The following is an 18,472-nucleotide window of genomic DNA, read 5'->3' on the forward strand; positions in this document are numbered from 1 at the left end:
AAGAGCCAGCAACGCCTCAAGAGGTGGGCATTGGTTTGGGGTTAACCCTGAAAGAGAAGGAAGGGGCAGTGGTGATATTTACCTTTTTGCCTCTCTGAATCAAAACCGTTGGAAATTAGTCTCTCTGAAATTAATAGCTTCAAGCTAACGCAAAAAGAGAGAAAACAAGAGGATCAGAGTGTCTATCCTCTGGGTTTTATACTTGCTTAAGATCAGCAACGGTGTGCCTCATCATCACTCCACTTCTGAGCCTTGTTGCTTTCTCCTTTCAGAATGGACTCAACGCACTTCACCTGGCTGCCAAGGAAGGCCATGTGGGGCTAGTTCAGGAGCTGCTGGGAAGAGGGTCTGCTGTGGACTCTGCCACCAAGGTAATGTTTGTGCTGGTCATATTTATTCCATGGTAAAGAGGAAACAATTTAAAGCTTCTTTTCCCTGGCTGTATATTTCAGGGGTTTGCAGGAACACCAAGATTCTTCACAATGCAGAACTGAAATTGAAACCCTGTTCATTAAATCTTGCAGAGTTTGAATTGTTTTCTTTGGGGACTTAACAGAGACTAAAGAATTCTGTGTCTCTAGTTTTTAATATTTTATCTTTTATTTTCTCGTTTGATTCACATAGAGACTAGATTAATATAATCCTCTATAAACAAAAGAAACTATTTTTCCCAAGGTTAATTCATTTTTTAAAATAAACTGATGTAGTAAACTACTTGATGAAGATGAACAAGTAATTTTTATGCTTTAAGTAATTTGTTATAACTTTTAATAAATTCATTTAACTTGGTAAGAGAATATACAGATACTTTATACTCTAATGGAAAAGAGATTTTTGATCATAGGTTGAATTATTAGGGTAAAACTAGATTTTTGTCACTATAATGTGTGTTTGTAAAGAAATTGGGCTCATTTTTAAAGAAATTTATAAGCTGCTCAGTACACTAGTACCTGTTACTTCCTTGTTGATGCTGTTTTTGGTAAAATATATTTGAACTTTGGGGGATCAGTTTAGAAACAACAAGTACTTAAAAAATATCATCAGTGGTGACAAATCTTTATCTTTAGAAGGTGAAAATTTAATTTGAAAAAAAAAAAAAAGAAAAACCCATACCCAATCAGAGTCAAGCCTGCTGACTAGGGCTGAAGCATGACAGTTTGATTGTGTGTGATGCAGACAGAGAGAGGTTGCAGGCACCCCAAGCCCCAGCTGGGTCATTAGCCTAGTCAGGAACAGACAAAAAGAGTGCCGGAGTAAATTAGAAATATGACCATTTAACCTGAATTTCCAATACCTCATACATAATTGCCAAAATGTGGACTGACACTGTTCCCAGTGTAGTATACAGCAGTTCCAGTGGAAATATAGAAACAAAACCAAATGAAAAACTCTTTGGCAATTCCAAAGAAGTTAAAATATAAGTTCACCATATGCAAGAAATTGCTTACTTTTAAGTCTAAAGAAAGAAGAAACATTTTTAAGATTTCTCTTAACAACATCAAATAAATGTTAAATATTTAAAGAATGTAAATTTTAACCTATATCAAATTATTTGGTTCCCATGAGTTGTCTATATTAATGTATTCATTAAACCAACTGCTTTTTCTAGCTTAACTGTTTATTATTGTTTGTTTCCTTTTCTTTAAACTCTGTTGATGTTTTAAAATATAGGTTCATTTTTAATCACAGATTACAATTGTAGAGTTTTAGATCCAGAAACAAATCTCACTGAAACTCCTCATTTAGAGGGAAGGCAACTGAGCCTTCAATATAGTATGTGAGTGGTAAAGGTCCACAGTGAATTAGTGGTGAAAAAAGAACCAGTTTCCAAAATTTATGACCTTTTTTCTCCAAATTTTATGACTTTGAATGTACAGATTTGATGTTTTTTTTTTTTTAATAATTTTATTTATTTATTTATTTTTGACTATGCTGGGCCTTCATTGCTGTGTGGGTTTTTCTCTAGTTGTGATGTGTGGACTTCTCATTGTGGTGGCTTCTCTTGATGCGGAGCACAGGCTCTAGAGTGTACAGGGTTTAGTAGTTGTGGCTCCTGGACTCTAGAACACAGGTTCAATAGTTGTGGCCCATGGGCATAGTTACTCCATGGCATGTGGGATCTTCCTGGATCAGGGATCAAATCTGTGTCTCCTGCATTGGCAGCTGGATACTTGACCACTGAGGCACCAGGGAAGTCCCAGATTTGTTTGTTTTTTATTTTTTATATTTGTTTTAATCATATCATAGGCCTCTTTTAATGTCTTAGCCTTTATTTTCTTTTCATGATGATTTTATTTTTCTTTTCATGATGGTTTTAAATTATTTTTCATTTGGGTTTAATACTCTTAATGGTAAATTTTGATGTAGCTAATGGTTGAAATTGTTGGTAATATTGTGTAGTGCATGTGAAATTTATTGTTTTATTCCCCAAATATTTTGAACACCTATGTGCTCTAGTGACTCAAAGTATAACTGTGAATTGTCAGTTTCTTTACCACTTAAAATTCCTAGGTTTCTCTACAAAGTGAAGTGAATTCAGATAAACTTTTTTTTTTTTAGTTAACTTTATCTTAGGGTAGGACTTTTTTTGTTGTTGATTAAATAACATGAATGGTAATATGGTCACTCACACACATGTATGCACACACATCCCAAATTATTTACTTCAGTAAGATCTCAGTCTTTCCATGTTCTTAACATTAAACCAGGATTGTACAGAATAGAGAAGGAAAACACTGTATAGGATGGCCAATGTTTTGATGGTAAAAATTATCTTTTCCCAAGGTGGGCTGCTATCTTAATAGAATGACAAGTTTTAACCACTTGAAATAATCAGCAAAATTGAAAATACCTGTACATTTTGATTTCTACAAGATCTAGAAGCCTCTAACATTTTCTATTTGTTTCTCCAAAATAGAAAGGAAATACTGCTCTTCACATTGCATCTTTGGCTGGACAAGCAGAAGTTGTCAAAGTTCTCGTCAAGGAAGGAGCCAATATTAATGCACAGTCTCAGGTATTACATTCTGATTTTCTATAATGTAAAGAAATTTAAATTAACCTTGTGAAATTGATTTAATGTGTTTAGCCAGCTGTTGGGTACATAAATTTACTATAAACACTCTGTGGTTTATTTCAGCCAAGTTATTTTACTAACTCATACCATTTCTGATTTTCGTTATGTACCATCATCTTCCTCTTTTTTTCTAGCGTCTTTCTTTTTTCTTTTTCTTTTGTGTTGTGGTCCTTTAATGGACCAGAACTTGGGGGTACAGAGTTGACCTATAAGAAAGTGAAAGAAGGAAGAAACGAGGCTGAGCCGCATGAAGGGGACAGAGAGTGAGAGAGAGAGAGCGAAAGCGAGAGAGAAAATGAGAAAAGACACGGGGACCAGTGCTCTAATGGAACAGGCGTTTATTTAACATATTGTGGGCATATATATACTCTCCTACAAGATAGCCCTTTTTAGCAGAGACAGGGATCAAAAATCTAACAAGTCATCTAGAAAGCCAGAGGCTAGAATCATTTTCAAGAGAGGGGGTTGTAAAAGTTGCTTGACATATCAGAAAGGAGGAGAGTTGTAAATGGCTGCTGTTCACCGTATGGAATTTCCATACGAATGAGATACACGAATTTTTATTATCACCGAAAGCTGGCTTGCCAGCTCTCTGGCACCTATATTCAGGTGCTGTTAAGGAACATAGAATTCATGCAAGACTGAAAACAGCAACAGGAAGCCTCTTGTTACATGTATCCTGACAATTTTGGTTGACATTGTTATATTAATTTCTACTGTACAGAAAAATGATTCAGTTTTACATATATATGTATACATTCTTTTTCACATTCTTTTCCATGGTTTATCATCGTATATGAATATAGATCCCTGTGCTATATGATGTGACCTTGTTGTTTATCCATCTAGAGATATAATAGTTTGCATCTGCTAATCCAATCCATCCCTCCCCCTCCTCCTTAGCAACCGCAAGTCTGTTCTCTGTGAATCTGTTTTTGTTTTGTAGATATGTTCATTTGTGTCATATTTTAGATCCTACATATAAGTGATATCATATGGTATTTGTCTTTCTCTTTCTGACTTATTTCACTTAGTACATCATCTTCCTGTTAATATAACTGAAAATTTGACAAGTTCACAGTCTATCATTGTCTTTAAGTGCATTAAAAAATGATATAGTGTTTTTCCTTGAATGTAACATCTGTGAAAGATGAATTATTCATGCAAGTTATGTCACTCTATAAAGCATTTTCTTTTCTTAAATTTAAAAAAAAATTATCAAAAGATTAGTAGTCCAGTAGAGAATCTTCTATAAAGTGGGAATCATACTCCTTTGGGTAGTTTGCATGTCAAATGTGGGCTTTACAGATCTCCTTAGGGAAATAGGAAAATTTGAGACCCACAGCCTGTGGTGCATGTAATAAGAATTATATAATATAGAGAATGATAATCTTAAAACGAAACTAATTACAATTTTAAAATAATAATCGAAATATACCATACTACAGACTTGATCCTTGTTTTTTCTAGTTCAAAGGTCAAGAAATTATTGCTTTGCCCAAAGCTTTATTCTCAGTTTCTATTATGTATTTATGCAGAAATTGAGGTGCATATCTTTGTAATCAAATCCATTCATTCCATTTTTAAAGTTTTTAGCCTTTCTAATAACATAGACCACACCAGAGGTGCTATTGGCAAAATAAACCAGTTCCTCTCTGTCCATTCCTTGGGTTAATCTCACCAGCTTGCCTTTGAAGACCTTTGTATAGGAATATATATTACCTGTACTGTTCATTCATTCATCATGTAGACATGGCTCTGCTTGTATAAATGACACAAGTTCTGGACCCATAAAACACTAATGGGTAGAATTTAAAATCAGCCCTATTTTCTTTGACCTTAATTGTAGGGAAGAATCTGTTGAAATTACAACAGACAAAACATTATCAATTTTTATCTCTATACCATACTGTTTTGAATAACCACATTTCCCTTTATAATCCACATGTTTAGTTAAGTGTGCATCAACATTTTAACACTTACTGAGAATACGCCATATTCTAAAATCTTTGTTAAATGAAAATCTTTAAAAAATGGGTATCATTGTAAAGAACTCTAGTATATTCTATGAAGTATAATGGCATCTTGGGCTTAGAAACATAGGACACTACAAAACTGACTGCTCCAAAGTAAGAGATAAAAACTTTTCTTCATTCATGTTGATGTTTGGTAGAAGCTAACACAATACTGTAAAGCAATTACCCTTCATTTAAAAATAAATACATTTTAAAAATTAAAAAAAAAAGAAACAAACAAACGTTTCTTTATAGGTAGAGAACATCTTTTTACTTTAGAGCAGAGTTTCACAAACTTTAGCCTGCATCACCTGCATGACTTGTTAAAGCACCTGTTTCTGGGCCACACCTCAGAGGTTCTGATTCAGTTCTGATGAGGGACCTGAGAATTTCCATTTCTTACAGATTCTCAGGTAATGCTGATGTTGCTGATCTAGGGACCACACTTTGAGAACCTCTGCTTTAGAGAGAATGTAAGAGAAAAGTGAGTGTAAGAATATTGCAGTAAGATTGTCTAAATACAGATTCAACTACATATAATAAATCAATAGTCTGTGACCTTAAAAAAAGCATGGAAACAAAAGCCTTCCTTTGCCCATAGGAGGTTACTTTTGATAAAAAGTTCACATATATGTTGGTACTGTGTATCTATCAAAAGAACTTGCTTACTTTCCTCAAAATTGTCAACTAAACATAGTAATTTCATATAAGTTGACAGGTATCAAATGCTGTAAGGTAAAAGCTTGTTAAAAGTTATATCAGTTATTTTACTGATATGCTTTGGAGACTTCTCAAAGAAAACAAACCATTTAATCAGTGATTTGCTTTCCGTGTCAATGAGGCTGTTCCTTATAGTCATATCATGCCAGATTATAACAAATCTTAAAGGAAAATTTATATTATCTTTGAGATTAAAATAATTTTTATTTGTCTGTATTCAGTTAACTCAATTTAGGTTTATATTGTAGGGAATCTTGACAGATAACTTCAGACTAATTTGTTTATTTTCATATATTTTTGTGAGAAAGTTTTAGAGTAAGAAAAATTCATAATTAAAATTTAGATTTTCTGAATACCTAAGTCATTTGATAAGATCTGTAACATTATTTGCTATATTAAATTTAGGTAGCCATCATTACCAATTAACAAAAATTATTATAACTTAGAATATTTTATAATTTATAATTGAGCTTAAAATGCTGGGATTTATATAAAACAGATTGATTACTTTGCCTTGTGTGTGAGAAAATTCCAAAGGCATCATTTTAAGGATCATTGAAGGGCAACGCGAACCCTTCTCCCTGTATGATTCTTGTCGGTGATGACTTGTTAAGGTACAGATTTCTTGTATGAGAACAGTAAATGTCAGGTAAATCAGTAGGAACTGTGCTTATGATAGTTGGACACTCACTTCCTTTTGAGAACCAAAAAAAGAGCATAGGAATCCCGGATGTATAATGTAAATTCTGAATTTTGTACTCAAGTTATGTCTTCTCCTACTTCTTTGTAAGAACCTGATCCATGGCGAATGCAGAATGGTCTATTACTATAGCATCATGGGTTACTGCATGGTAGTTTGCCTTTGACAAACTTCTGAGTTATTTGGAAATGGAGCACTAAGGTTATTGTTGAATTGAGAAAGTAGGAAACTCTGAAAAGCTCCAAGGAACCATCACTGAGTCAACATTTACAGACTCATAGGTTATGGAGATGTATGCCTCTATGGATTCTTATGCATTCTCTGCATAAACAGTGAGAACGATGGGAGGCTTACCTTCATATGGCACCATGCCAAGTTTGGTAGGTAATGTCCTTCATTCAAGAATTCCAGAACACCAGCAGGAGCAATTTAAGTATTTTAAATAGAACTATGTGATGGATGCAAAAATACTCAATGTTTCTTTGTTCAGCAGTGGTAGCAGTGTGGTCTCTACTGAGTCAGTTCTTGGTATGATTTTAAGCCTTGCCTTGATCATGTAGCTCCTTGGCTTGATTCTTTGGTCTCCTGAATTTAGTGGTATGAAGATCTCATCAAGACCTCAGTTCTACCTTCACTACAGACCCCAGAGAATAATTTTTTTCTTCTGGCTGAAATCCAATTAAGGTCTAAATAAGCCGATTCTCCTGAAGCAGAATCCATGCATAAAGTTTAATGTGAAAAAAATTTTACCTAGTATTTGTTGTGAACTATAAATGCTATATCTTTGCAAAATGTTCAAAATATGAACATGTGCTGTTTCTGCAAGGATATGTGGCCTGAGAAATCTCCCCTATTTAATTTTCTCATCAACTCTTGTTCCTCATATAAGTGTATGTTTTTCAATCTTTATTATAATGTTGTATATAAAATTATTAAAATCAGAATGACTGCTCTAATAATAGAAGTGACTTAAAAATGTGTATTTGGTTTTTGATTTTACAAAGAAAACTGACTAATGTTATTTATATTTTACCTCAGCCAGTAAGGAGTCTGCCTGCAATGCAGGAGACCCGTGTTCAATCCATGGGTTGGGGAGATCCCTTGGAGAAGGAAATGGCAACCCACTCCAGTATTCTTGCCTGGAAAATCCCATGGACAGAGGAGCCTGACAGGCTACAGTTCATGGGATCTCAAAGAGTCGGACACGACTGAGCGACTTCAGTTCACTTCACTTCACTTCACTTCACAGCTTTAAAAAAAGCAAACTGAGTTTTAGAATAGATGATACCTCCATACAACTGAGGGATATTATGGAGCATGGGGAGAGAACTTGTGGTCAGCTGCAGCTCTCTAACTTTTACCTTCATTCAGTGGAGCCCATAGTGTTTGAGTTCCCTGACAGTTATAGAGAAAGGAAAATGTAATTTCATTAGAAGAATGTCCACAGAGCTGAGTGTGGCTTGGAAGAGATTCCAGATGCCAAAGAACTGCAGCCCAATTGTAATATCTTGCACTTAGACTGTTAACTGTAAAAAGTCTTTTCATGTACTTAATTTCATTTTATTTTTATAATTATGTGAATCAGCAATGACTATCCTTATTTTGGATTTGGGGAAAATTGAGGTACAAATAGGAAAACCAAGGTCTCATCATGAATTAGTGATGGAGCTACACACACACTGCCTTATGATATGGCCCCCTTCCTTCCACTAATCTTCAGGATACTGCGCTGTTTCTTTTTGAGTTGTTGCAACACTTTCTATCTCCTCTAAGGAGGTCCAAGACCCTACTTATCTCCCACCAGAGCCAGGTCTATGGCTTAATGCCATTCATTCTCTCCTGGTCTGGTCACTCAGATGCTAGGAATACTGAAAGGATTCCGCAAAAGCTAGACAACTAGCACATGAAGGAATTCATTAGCACTGTGACACTCAGCCATCCATTTTTTAGTGTTCTTTTACCAAACAGTTTTTAACAAATGGAATATTTTATACTTCTGAAATATAGTTTGTGATTTTTTTTGATTCACTTTTCTTATCTAGCCTACATTGTTCTACTTTTTCTTGAAATTTCTTGTTTTCAGTTTTTTTTATGAGGCTTTCAGGAACACTGTAGTTTTTATTTTATTTCAATGGTGAGTCCAAATAAGATATTCTGATTTTATATTCTTGATACCATATTTTGCTGAATTTAGTTCTATTTTCCTTGAATCATTTTACCTATTTTATGATCACTACTCTTTGTTCGTTTAACCCTAGAAATTTTATTCTAGAAGATTGTTCAATTTGTAACACAAACATGATTACACCACTATTTTATTAGGTTTCAGACATACTATGACCAGTAATGCCAGTTGCAAGATTAAATAACCATCGATTACCCCATCAGAATTACAGGGGTTCATATAAGCTTCCCAGGTGACTCAGTGGTAAAGAAATCTGCCTACCAATGCAGGTGATGTGGGTTCAATCCCTGGGTCGGGAAGATCCCCTGGAGGAGGAAATGACAACTCGCTCCAGTCTTCTTGCCTGGGAAACACCATGAACAGAGGAGCCCAGGGGCTAATAGTACATGGGATTGCAAAAGAGTTGGATACGACTTAGTAACAAACAACAACAACAACCACTATATGCAATGATAAGTATCTTTTCAGGTATGGCTTCCAATAGCGGTTTCTTCATTGGCACTCACCCATTGTCTCATAATTTGGATTGGACTGTAAAGAGGAAGAAAGCCTACACAGTTGGCCAGCATGCCCACTACACTGAATTGCTTCCATATGACCACAGAGCCATCCTTGGCTCTCTAAACAAAAACTCAGAATGGGACTTTCCATTCTGTCTCACACACATACACACACACACACACACACACACACACACACACACAGAGTATAAAATGGGATCCATGATCACACATTTCAAAAAATGTTTTATTTTCAGCTTTTTTCCCAAATATATACATATGATTCTTAATAAGAGTTGGTTTTTTAATTAGGAAAATTGCTATAGTAATACAAATTCTCTGATGTTAAGATGATGACGTATACTTGCATTTGACTGGAGGTAAGATTGAAGTCAGGATTTTTTGTGTGTGTCTTTTTGACTCTGAAAATCAGTTTATTGGATGATTACAAGTTTGCAAGAGTATCTGCATTCTTCAGCATTCCAAATTAAATGAAGGTAATATGCTTTTTCCAGTTCTCTACCCTCCAGTATACTTGGAGAAATGATGAGGATTGATATATTTAAAAATTGCCTTGAATAGAATTATTGTCTCAGATCCCAGTAGAATTCTAACATTAAATTTACTAGTCTGCTAAATACATATACACATATCTGAAAAGACATGGTAATATTTTTATTTGTAGTAAAATAAAGCAAATTTCAAATTTTTGTAATAAAATTAATACACATATTTTGTCTTTCTGTTCATCTTTCTGGAGGCAGGTGAGGTGGAAAGACTGAGTGCTAGTTGTCATTTTTTTCCTGAAACTTGAATGAATTAAGGCATAAGCATCATCAAATCTAACTCTTTGGTAGATGTCCCATTTATTTATCCCTTCACAAGCCTATCCAAGTCCTATATTACTGCATTTTAAAGGAACTAAATTTGTAGTAAAGTAAAACTTGTAGGGAGAAGAGCAAAATGGCAAAGATAGCTCCAAATTTCTCTTAATAAATGTGGAGTTCAAATTTCATAGACGACTCCTTTTTTTCCCCTCTCATTCTGAGTTAATATGGAGGATAAGCTACTCTGGCAGTAAGTAGTTATAATAGCATTGTAGCAGTTTGCCTCTTATTTCAGATCTCAGAGCTCAATGTGTACATCCCACAGCAGCTAAGATGCTAGGTGAAGCCATTGGGAAAACCTCAAAACAATGATCCTTCAAGGCAAAGATCACAGAACAAAATTGACACTGTAACTGTCAAATATGTAATTGCAATTGGAAAAAATATGCAATTACAATTGTAATTTTGAAAATATGACACTAAATAAAACTTGCCAATAGAAAATTGTTGGAAGTAATCCTTTACTCCTTCCCTCACATACTCAGCAGGTATTTGGGAATTAATGTGTGCTCCATAGTGTTTGCTAGAGATATGATGATTTGGTAGAGACGAGGGTGGTGGAGTCGAACGAAATGATGACTGAACTGATCTCTTTTTTTAAAACTTCTAAATAATTTTTCAAATTTTCTTTTTTTCCCCATGTTTATTAAGGTATAAATGATGAATAAAATTGTGAGTTAGTTGAAGTGTACCACATGATAACTGGTCATATATATTCTTTGTGAAAGGATTCTCCCCCAAGCCATCAAGTTAATTAACAATCCATCACCTCAAATATTTCTTCCTTCCTTTCTGCCTTCCTTCTTTCCCTTCTTTCTTTCTTCCTTCATCCCTCCCTTCCGTCTCTTTATTTCTTTCTTTCCTTCCTTCCTTCTTTTAGAAGAACATTTAAATTCTACTCTTTTAGCAAAGTTCAATTATACAGGTGTTATCAGCTATAGTCACCATGTTATACTTTAGATCCTCAAATTTTATTCACCTTATAATTGAAAGTTCATACCCTTTTACCAACCTCTATTTCTCTCATCCCCCAGCCCCGGGCAACTACTTTTCTACCCTCTGTTTCTATGAGTTTGACTTTTTTTTTTTAGATTCCACATATAAGTGATACCATGTGATATTTCTTATTCTCTGTCTGACTTACTTCATTTAGCATGATTTCCTCCAGTGACCTGTTCTCTTAAAGAAAGGAGTTAATGTTACTATTAGGGATAAGAGGAGATAGTGTGTGCTACGGCAAGATGAAATAGTACATGCATGAGCCTAAAATAAATCTGAGGTTTAAAACATTAAGGAGAAAATGAGATATAGATGAGGCCTGAGAGAGAAAGTCAGATCCTATGGGACCCTGTGAACCATGTTGGGGATTTTGTTTTAAGCTGTTTATCCTAAGCCCAGTATGAGGTGGATATGGGAGATAACATAAGACTTAGATTTTGAAAATGTCACCTGGTACAGTTCAGAGAACAACTCGGAGGGCAACAGGACAGATACAAAGCAAACTGTTTGGAGATGATTGCAGAGGTCGACTCTAGCCAATAGGTGATGTTAGCTTAGAGTGGAGTGCTTGCTGGTGCTTTCGGTGATGGAGAAAGGAAACTGCTTTGAAAGAGATGTAGGACCTCGTTCATAGCACTTGGTCATGGTGGCATAAAGTAGGTGAGGAAGAGAATGGTGACAATGATGACTTTTGGATTTCTCGTCTGTCAACCACTATGGGTGGTGATGCCGTCCATTGATACAGAGGACACTGGATATGGACAAGGTTTTGTTTTTGTTTTTGTTGTCAGGGGTGGGGGTGGGTAAAGAACATGGGTTTTAGGTGCTAGTTAGACATCCATGGGGAGATTTTAATGTGAAGCTTGAGCTGCAAGTCTGGAGTTCAGAGAATTCTAGAATGAAATGAAGACATTCATGGGTCATCTGACAGATGTAGTTATTGAAGCAGTGGACTTCAATGAGACTGCCAAAGCAGTGAAGCAAGGGAGAGGTGGAGGAGGGTCTAGGTCTTAAGGAAATTTTTCATATTGAAGAAAACTTGGGACATATGGCCAAAAAAATGGAAAAATATTATAGTAATTGTCTTGAGGATTCCGGGTCCTTAATGTAAAGTGAGTGAAAAATAGCAAGTTTGGAAGAATTAGAATGAGAAAAATTTAAGACCAGTGTAATGAGCACTTGATTTAAAGTTGGACAGACTTCAATTTAACAGTAATTAAGAGCATCAACTCAGGAGTCAGATAATCTGGAATCTTGAATCCTGCCTCACTGACTAGGCTTGTGATTTTGGGCAAGTTCCTTATCATGCTTGTGTCTGGCTTTACTTATCTGTAAAACAGAAGTAACTGTAGTACATAAATCTAGGATTATTGTGAGGATTGAAGTATGTAGCATAATCCACAGTTCATTGTTGTTATTTTTATTCTTTTTGTTGTTAGCTTCATGGGCATGGGAAGGATATTACTCTATGTGGGAAGCAATGGTTCAGATGTTATTGATTCATTAGGTCCTAAATTACTTTCCCTCTTTTTATTAAATTTATTGATTCTTAGGAATAAAAGCATAGGACGCAATCTAACTTTGTGTTCACAAGTCAAGCATAGTGTGAAAGAAAGAGGAGCAGGGTAAGGATCCCTGAAAGAAATCTGAGAACCACTGAAAACCAGTAAGAAATGAGAAGCCAGGAGAGAACCAAAAATATCAAACTATATCGAGGCCTTTTAAACAGATCAGAGATTTGCAACTTATACACCTACTTCAATTCTGATTAAAAAGTCATTCTTGGGACTTCCCTGGTGGTCCAGTGGTTAAGACTTCGAGCTCCCAAGGCAGGGGACCCGGGTTCGATTCCTGGTCAGGGAACTAGATCCCACATGCTGAAACTAAAAAAAAGTTCCTGCACGCTGCAATGAAGATCCCATATGCTGCAACTAAGATCCAGCGCAGCCAAATAAATAAATTAAAATAAATATTTAAAAAAAAAAAAAAAGTCATTCTTGTATCAATGTGCACACCATGTATTGTATATCATTACAAACATTCTAACAGTCATAAATTTGTTAGTTGTGCCAGTTTATAACTCAGACATTTGATAACTGATCCAACTGCAAAGACTTTGGAGATGGCCCATCTATTCCTTTATTCTACTGTGCCATTCATTAGCAATTAAACAGCTTTGCAGTTTGGAGCTAGGTTCAGTATACTACAGAGAAGCAAATGGCAGCCCACTCCAGTTTTCTTGCCTGGAGAACTCCATAGACAGAGTAGTCTGGCAGGCACCAGTCCATGGGGTCACAAAGAGTCGGGCATGACTGAGCAACTATCACTCACTCCCTCATCAGTATATTACACCTTACATAGATACTTTGGTGTTTTTTCTATTTTATGAAATTGTTTTGAAAAGCTTTTGACCTTCTATATTCACGTTGTATTTTGTGCTTTACCAAAAAACAGTAGAGGCAATAGGATGGGGACAGTATTCTATTTTGAGGGTAAGTCTCTTGTGGATGAACTATTAAGTATTTGCTTTATTTTGGGGCTGTGAGTTCCTAGCATTCTCTCCTTATTATGCCCCTCACTAATTATTGTAGTTTAGAAGTGAAAGAGTAGTATTAGAGACAGCCTATCGCTAGCACTAATTATAGGAATCTGAGGTCCGCAGAGCCAAGTGTCTTACCGAAAGTCATATTGGTGTCACTTGTCTTCTGATATCTGGTTAAATACTGCATATGATTTCAGTGTTAGCTGTCTATCTTAACAAGTAACATGTGAATTGATTCTTACTGTAAACAATCAAAACAATGCAAAAGTATACTTCAGTTCAGTTCAGTTCAGTCGCTCAGCTGTGTCCAACTATTTGCAACCACATGAATCGCAGCACGCCAGGCCTCTCTGTCCATCACCAACTCCCGGAGTCTACCCAAACTCATGTCCATCGAGTCGGTGATGCCATCCAGCCATCTCATCCTCTGTCATCCCCTTCTCCTCCTGCGCCCAATCCTTCCCAGCATCAGCGTCTTTTCCAGTGAGTCAGCTGTTCGCATCAGGTAGCCAAAGTATTGGAGTTTCAGCTTCAACATCAGTCCTTCCAATGAATACCCAGGACTGATCTCCTTTAGGATGGACTGGTTGGATCTCCTTGCTGTCCAAGGGACTCTCAAGAGTCTTCTCCAACACCACAGTTCAAAAGCATCAATTCTGCAGCACTCAGCTTTCTTCACAGTCCAACTCTCACATCCATACATGACTACTGGAAAAACCATAGCCTTGACTAGATGGACCTTTGTTGGCAAAGTAATGTCTCTGCTTTTTAACATGCTGTCTAGGTTGGCCATAACCTTTCTTCCAAGGAGTAAGCGTCTTTTAATTTCATGGCTGCAATCACCATCTGCAGTTATTTCGGAGCCCAGAAAAATAAAGTCAGCTACTATTTCCATTGTTTCCCCATCTATTTGCCATGAAGTGATGGGACCAGATGCCGTGATCTTAGTTTTCTGAATGTTGAGCTTTAAGCCAACTTTTTCACTCTCCTCATTGACTTTCATCAAGAGGCTTTTTAGTCTTCTTCACTTTCTGCCATAAGGGTGGTGTCATCTGCATATCTGAGGTTATTGATATTTCTCCCAGCAATCTTGATTCCAGCTTGTGTTTCTTCCAGCCCAGCGTTTCTCATGATGTACTCTGCATAGAAGTTAAATAAGCAGGGTGACAATATACAGCCTTGACGTACTCCTTTTCCTATTTGGAACCAGTCTGTTGTTCCATGTCCAGTTCTAACTGTTGCTTCCTGACGTGCATACAGGTTTCTCAAGAGGCAGGTCAGGTGGTCTGGTATTCCCATCTCTTTCAGAATTTTCCACAGTTTATTGTGATCCACACAGTCAAAGGCTTTGGCATAGTCAATAAAGCAGAAATAGATGTTTTTCTGGAACTCTCTTGCTTTTTCAATGATCCAGCCGATGCTGGCAATTTGATCTCTGGTTCCTCTGCCTTTTCTAAAACCAGCTTGAGCATCTGGAAGTTCACGGTTCACGTATTGCTGAAGCCTGGCTTGCAGAATTTTGAGCATTACTTTGCTAGCGTGTGAGATGAGTGCAATTGTGCGGTAGTTTGAGCATTCTTTGGCATTGCCTTTCTTTAAGATTGGAATGAAAACTGACCTTTTCCAGTCCTGTGGCCACTGCTGAGTTTTCCAGATTTGCTGGCATATTGAGTGTAGCACTTTCACAGCATCATCTTTGAGGATTTGAAATAGCTCAACTGGAATTCCATCACCTCCACTAGCTTTGTTCCTAGTGATGCTTTCTAAGGCCCACTTGACTTTGCATTGAAGGATGTCTGGCTCTAGGTGAGTGATCACACCATCGTGATTATCTGGGTCGTGAAGATCTTTTTTGTACAGTTCTTCTGTGTATTCTTGCCACCTCTTCTTAATATCTTCAGCTTCTGTTAGGTCCATACCATTTCTGTCCTTTATTGAGCCCATCTTTGCATGAAATGTTCCCTTGGTATCTTTAATTTTCTTGAGGAGATCTCTAGTCTTCCCCATTCTGTTTTTTTCCTCTATTTCTTTGTGTTGATCGCTGAGGAAGGCTTTCTTATCTCTCCTTGCTGTTCTCTGGAACTCTTCATTCAGATGGGAATTTCTTTCCTTTTCTCCTTTGCTTTTCGTTTCTCTTCTTTTCCCAGCTATCTGTAAGGCCTCCTCAGACAGCCATTTTGCTTTTTTGCATTTCTTTTCCATGGGGATTGTCTTGATCCCTGTCTCCTGTACAATGTCACGAACCTCCGTCCATAGTTCATCAGGCACTCTGTCTATCTATCAGATCTAGTCCCTTAAATCTATTTGTCACTTCCACTGTATAATCATAAGGAATTTGATTTAGGTCATACCTGAATGGCCTAGTGGTTTTCCCTACTTTCTTCAATTTAAGTCTGAATTTGGCAATAAGGAGTTCATGATCTGAGCCACAGTTTAAAAAGCGGTAATTCCCGTTTCCCAACTACTGTGCCCTTCCTCAGAAGTAATTATTTTTCTGGTTTCTTTCTATGCAGTTAAACTCTCTTTATACTATTGATACATTATAATACTTTATAAGTAATTGCATTTTTATTGTCCCTTAATAAAATTTTTTAGGTATGTGTTTCTGAAACTCTGAAAAGCACAAGGAAATTTATTGAGAATATTGTATTATTCCTCACTGCATTTTTATACAGAGATCAGCCATTTCTGCATTTTGCAGAGAGGAAATTGAGAGTTTAGATAAAACTCATGGTCTCAAGTGATTTTGTTTATATCCCAAACATTGATTAATTATATAACCATAATTGAAGATGAAAATTAGCATCTATATTATGTCTTAATTTTTTAAAGTTTCATATTTGGTACAATTCCTCATAATTCTTTTCAAGTGTTATTCTAAGCAATATCTTAAAAAAATTTTTTTCTTTACTTATTGTTGGCTGCGCTGGGCCTTTATTGCTACACGCCGGCTTTCTCTGGTTGTAGTGAGTAGAGGGTTATTCTTCATTGCAGTACACAGGCTTCTTACTGTGGTGGCTTCTCTTGTTGCAGAGCACGGGTTCTAGGTGCATCGGCTTCAGTAGTTGCAGCTTGCAGGCTTAGTTGCCCTGTAGCATGAGGAATCTTCATGGACCAGGGATGGAATCCATATCCCCTGCATTGGCAGTCTGATTCTTAACCACTGGACCTCCAGGGAAGCCCTCTAACTAATATCTTAAGTATTCATTTATTTTCTTATCTGGGAAAATTTGCAGCACCAAATATGCAAGAGGCCTGGGTTCAGTCCCTGGGTTGGGACGATCCCCTGGAGAAGGGCATGGCAACTCACTTCAGTGTTCTTGCCTGGAGAATCCCATGGACAGAGGAGCCTGGTGGGCTACAGTCCATGGGGTCACAAAGAGTTGGATATGACTGAGTGACTAACACACACACACACACACACAAGCAGTGCCCAATAATTTACTGCACATGTAAAAACTACAAATTTATATGTAAATATATTACACCATTGGGGCTTCCCAGGTGGCGCTAGTGGTAGAGAACCTGCTTGCCAATACAGGTAGACATAAGAGACGTGGGTTCGATCCCTGGGTCTGGAAGATTTCCTGGAGAAGAGCATGGCAACCCACTCCAGTGTTCTTGTCCGGAGAATCCCATGGACAGAAGAGCCTGGTGGGCTACAGTCCATAGAGTCACAAAGAGTCAGACACGACTGAAGCGACTTAGCACTGGAACATATTACAGCGTTAACTATAGCTAAACCACTTACGTGTTATAACTGAAATCTTTGGATTATTTCTACTTTTGATATCCACTCTTGAATCCGTGAAAGCAAATACATGTTTTTAAGATATGAAAATTGCCCATGACCCCTTTCGACATTGCATAGGTAGGCAGCATAGTGAAGTGGATGAAAATACAAATTCTGAAGCGAGATTATCAAACTCTTCTACTTTCTACTCATGTAACCATGCTTCAGTGTCTTCCTCTCTAAAGTGAAAGTGAAAGTGAGGTCACTCAGTCATGTCCGACTCTTTGCGACCCCATGGACTGTAGCCTACCGGGTTCCTCTGTCCATGGGATTTTCCAGGCAAGAATACTGGAGTGGGGTGCCATTTCATACTCCAGGAGGTCTTCCCGACCCAGGTATTGAACCCGGATCTCCCGCATTGTAGGCAGACGCTTTACTGTCTGAACCACCAGGGAAGTCGTCCTCTCTAAAAGGGGCATAATAATAATAGCACCTCCCTCATAGAAGTGGTTGTGAGAATTAAACTAGTTAATTCATGTAGAGCACTTAGAATGATATCTGGCACAAGAACACAATGACTGTTAGCTGTCATTATTGCTAGATTCAGTGACAGTGCATTTGTGTAATAACAGCCACTCAGCATTCTCACTGCTGCCTGTTCTTAGCACGGTGAAGAATGTAACAAAATCAGTTCATTGACACAGATTAAGAGGTTGCTACTAACAGTGAAATCTGCAGTTCGTATGACTGGCTTTTCTCACATGCTCTTCAGAACACTGCCATTTGGCTGCATAGTTATTCTAAGCATAGATGCAGTAGTAATTTACTTGGTTAAGTAATTCAATGATCAGGTCTTTTAGCGTATAAACATTGACTACCTAGAGACCCTTGCAGCTTCACTAATGGATTAAAGAATGAGAATTCTCAATTTAGATATTCTGGGTAGTGAACACTGAAGTACAAATAGCAAAATGTGGTTATAACGAAAGTGATTACTTTTGAAAATCACTTTCAGGGGCAAATCCCAAATGTCGAAAATTCTAAATAGAATACCATAAAACTTATACGTATGGTTTACATTTTCCTTATAGTACAATAATAAAAAATCTTTTTGA

General features: G+C 36.9%; 1 protein-coding gene across 3 annotated transcripts in view; it reads left to right on the top strand.

Annotated features, from left to right (window-relative positions):
• ANK2 (ankyrin 2) overlaps positions 1-18,472 on the top strand; it is a 266,916-nt gene that overhangs the window by 61,275 nt on the left and 187,169 nt on the right. For all 3 annotated transcript variants that reach the window (XM_081484755.1, XM_081484766.1, XM_081484775.1), the window contains exons 3-4: positions 273-371; positions 2,918-3,016. In XM_081484755.1, the coding sequence (XP_081340881.1) occupies positions 273-371; positions 2,918-3,016 (198 nt within the window). The remainder of the gene's footprint in view (positions 1-272; positions 372-2,917; positions 3,017-18,472) is intronic.

Source organism: Giraffa tippelskirchi, chromosome 1 (genome assembly GCF_054371585.1).
Source record: "Giraffa tippelskirchi isolate mGirTip1 chromosome 1, T2T-mGirTip1v1.2.pri, whole genome shotgun sequence".
NCBI lineage: Eukaryota > Metazoa > Chordata > Mammalia > Artiodactyla > Giraffidae > Giraffa > Giraffa tippelskirchi.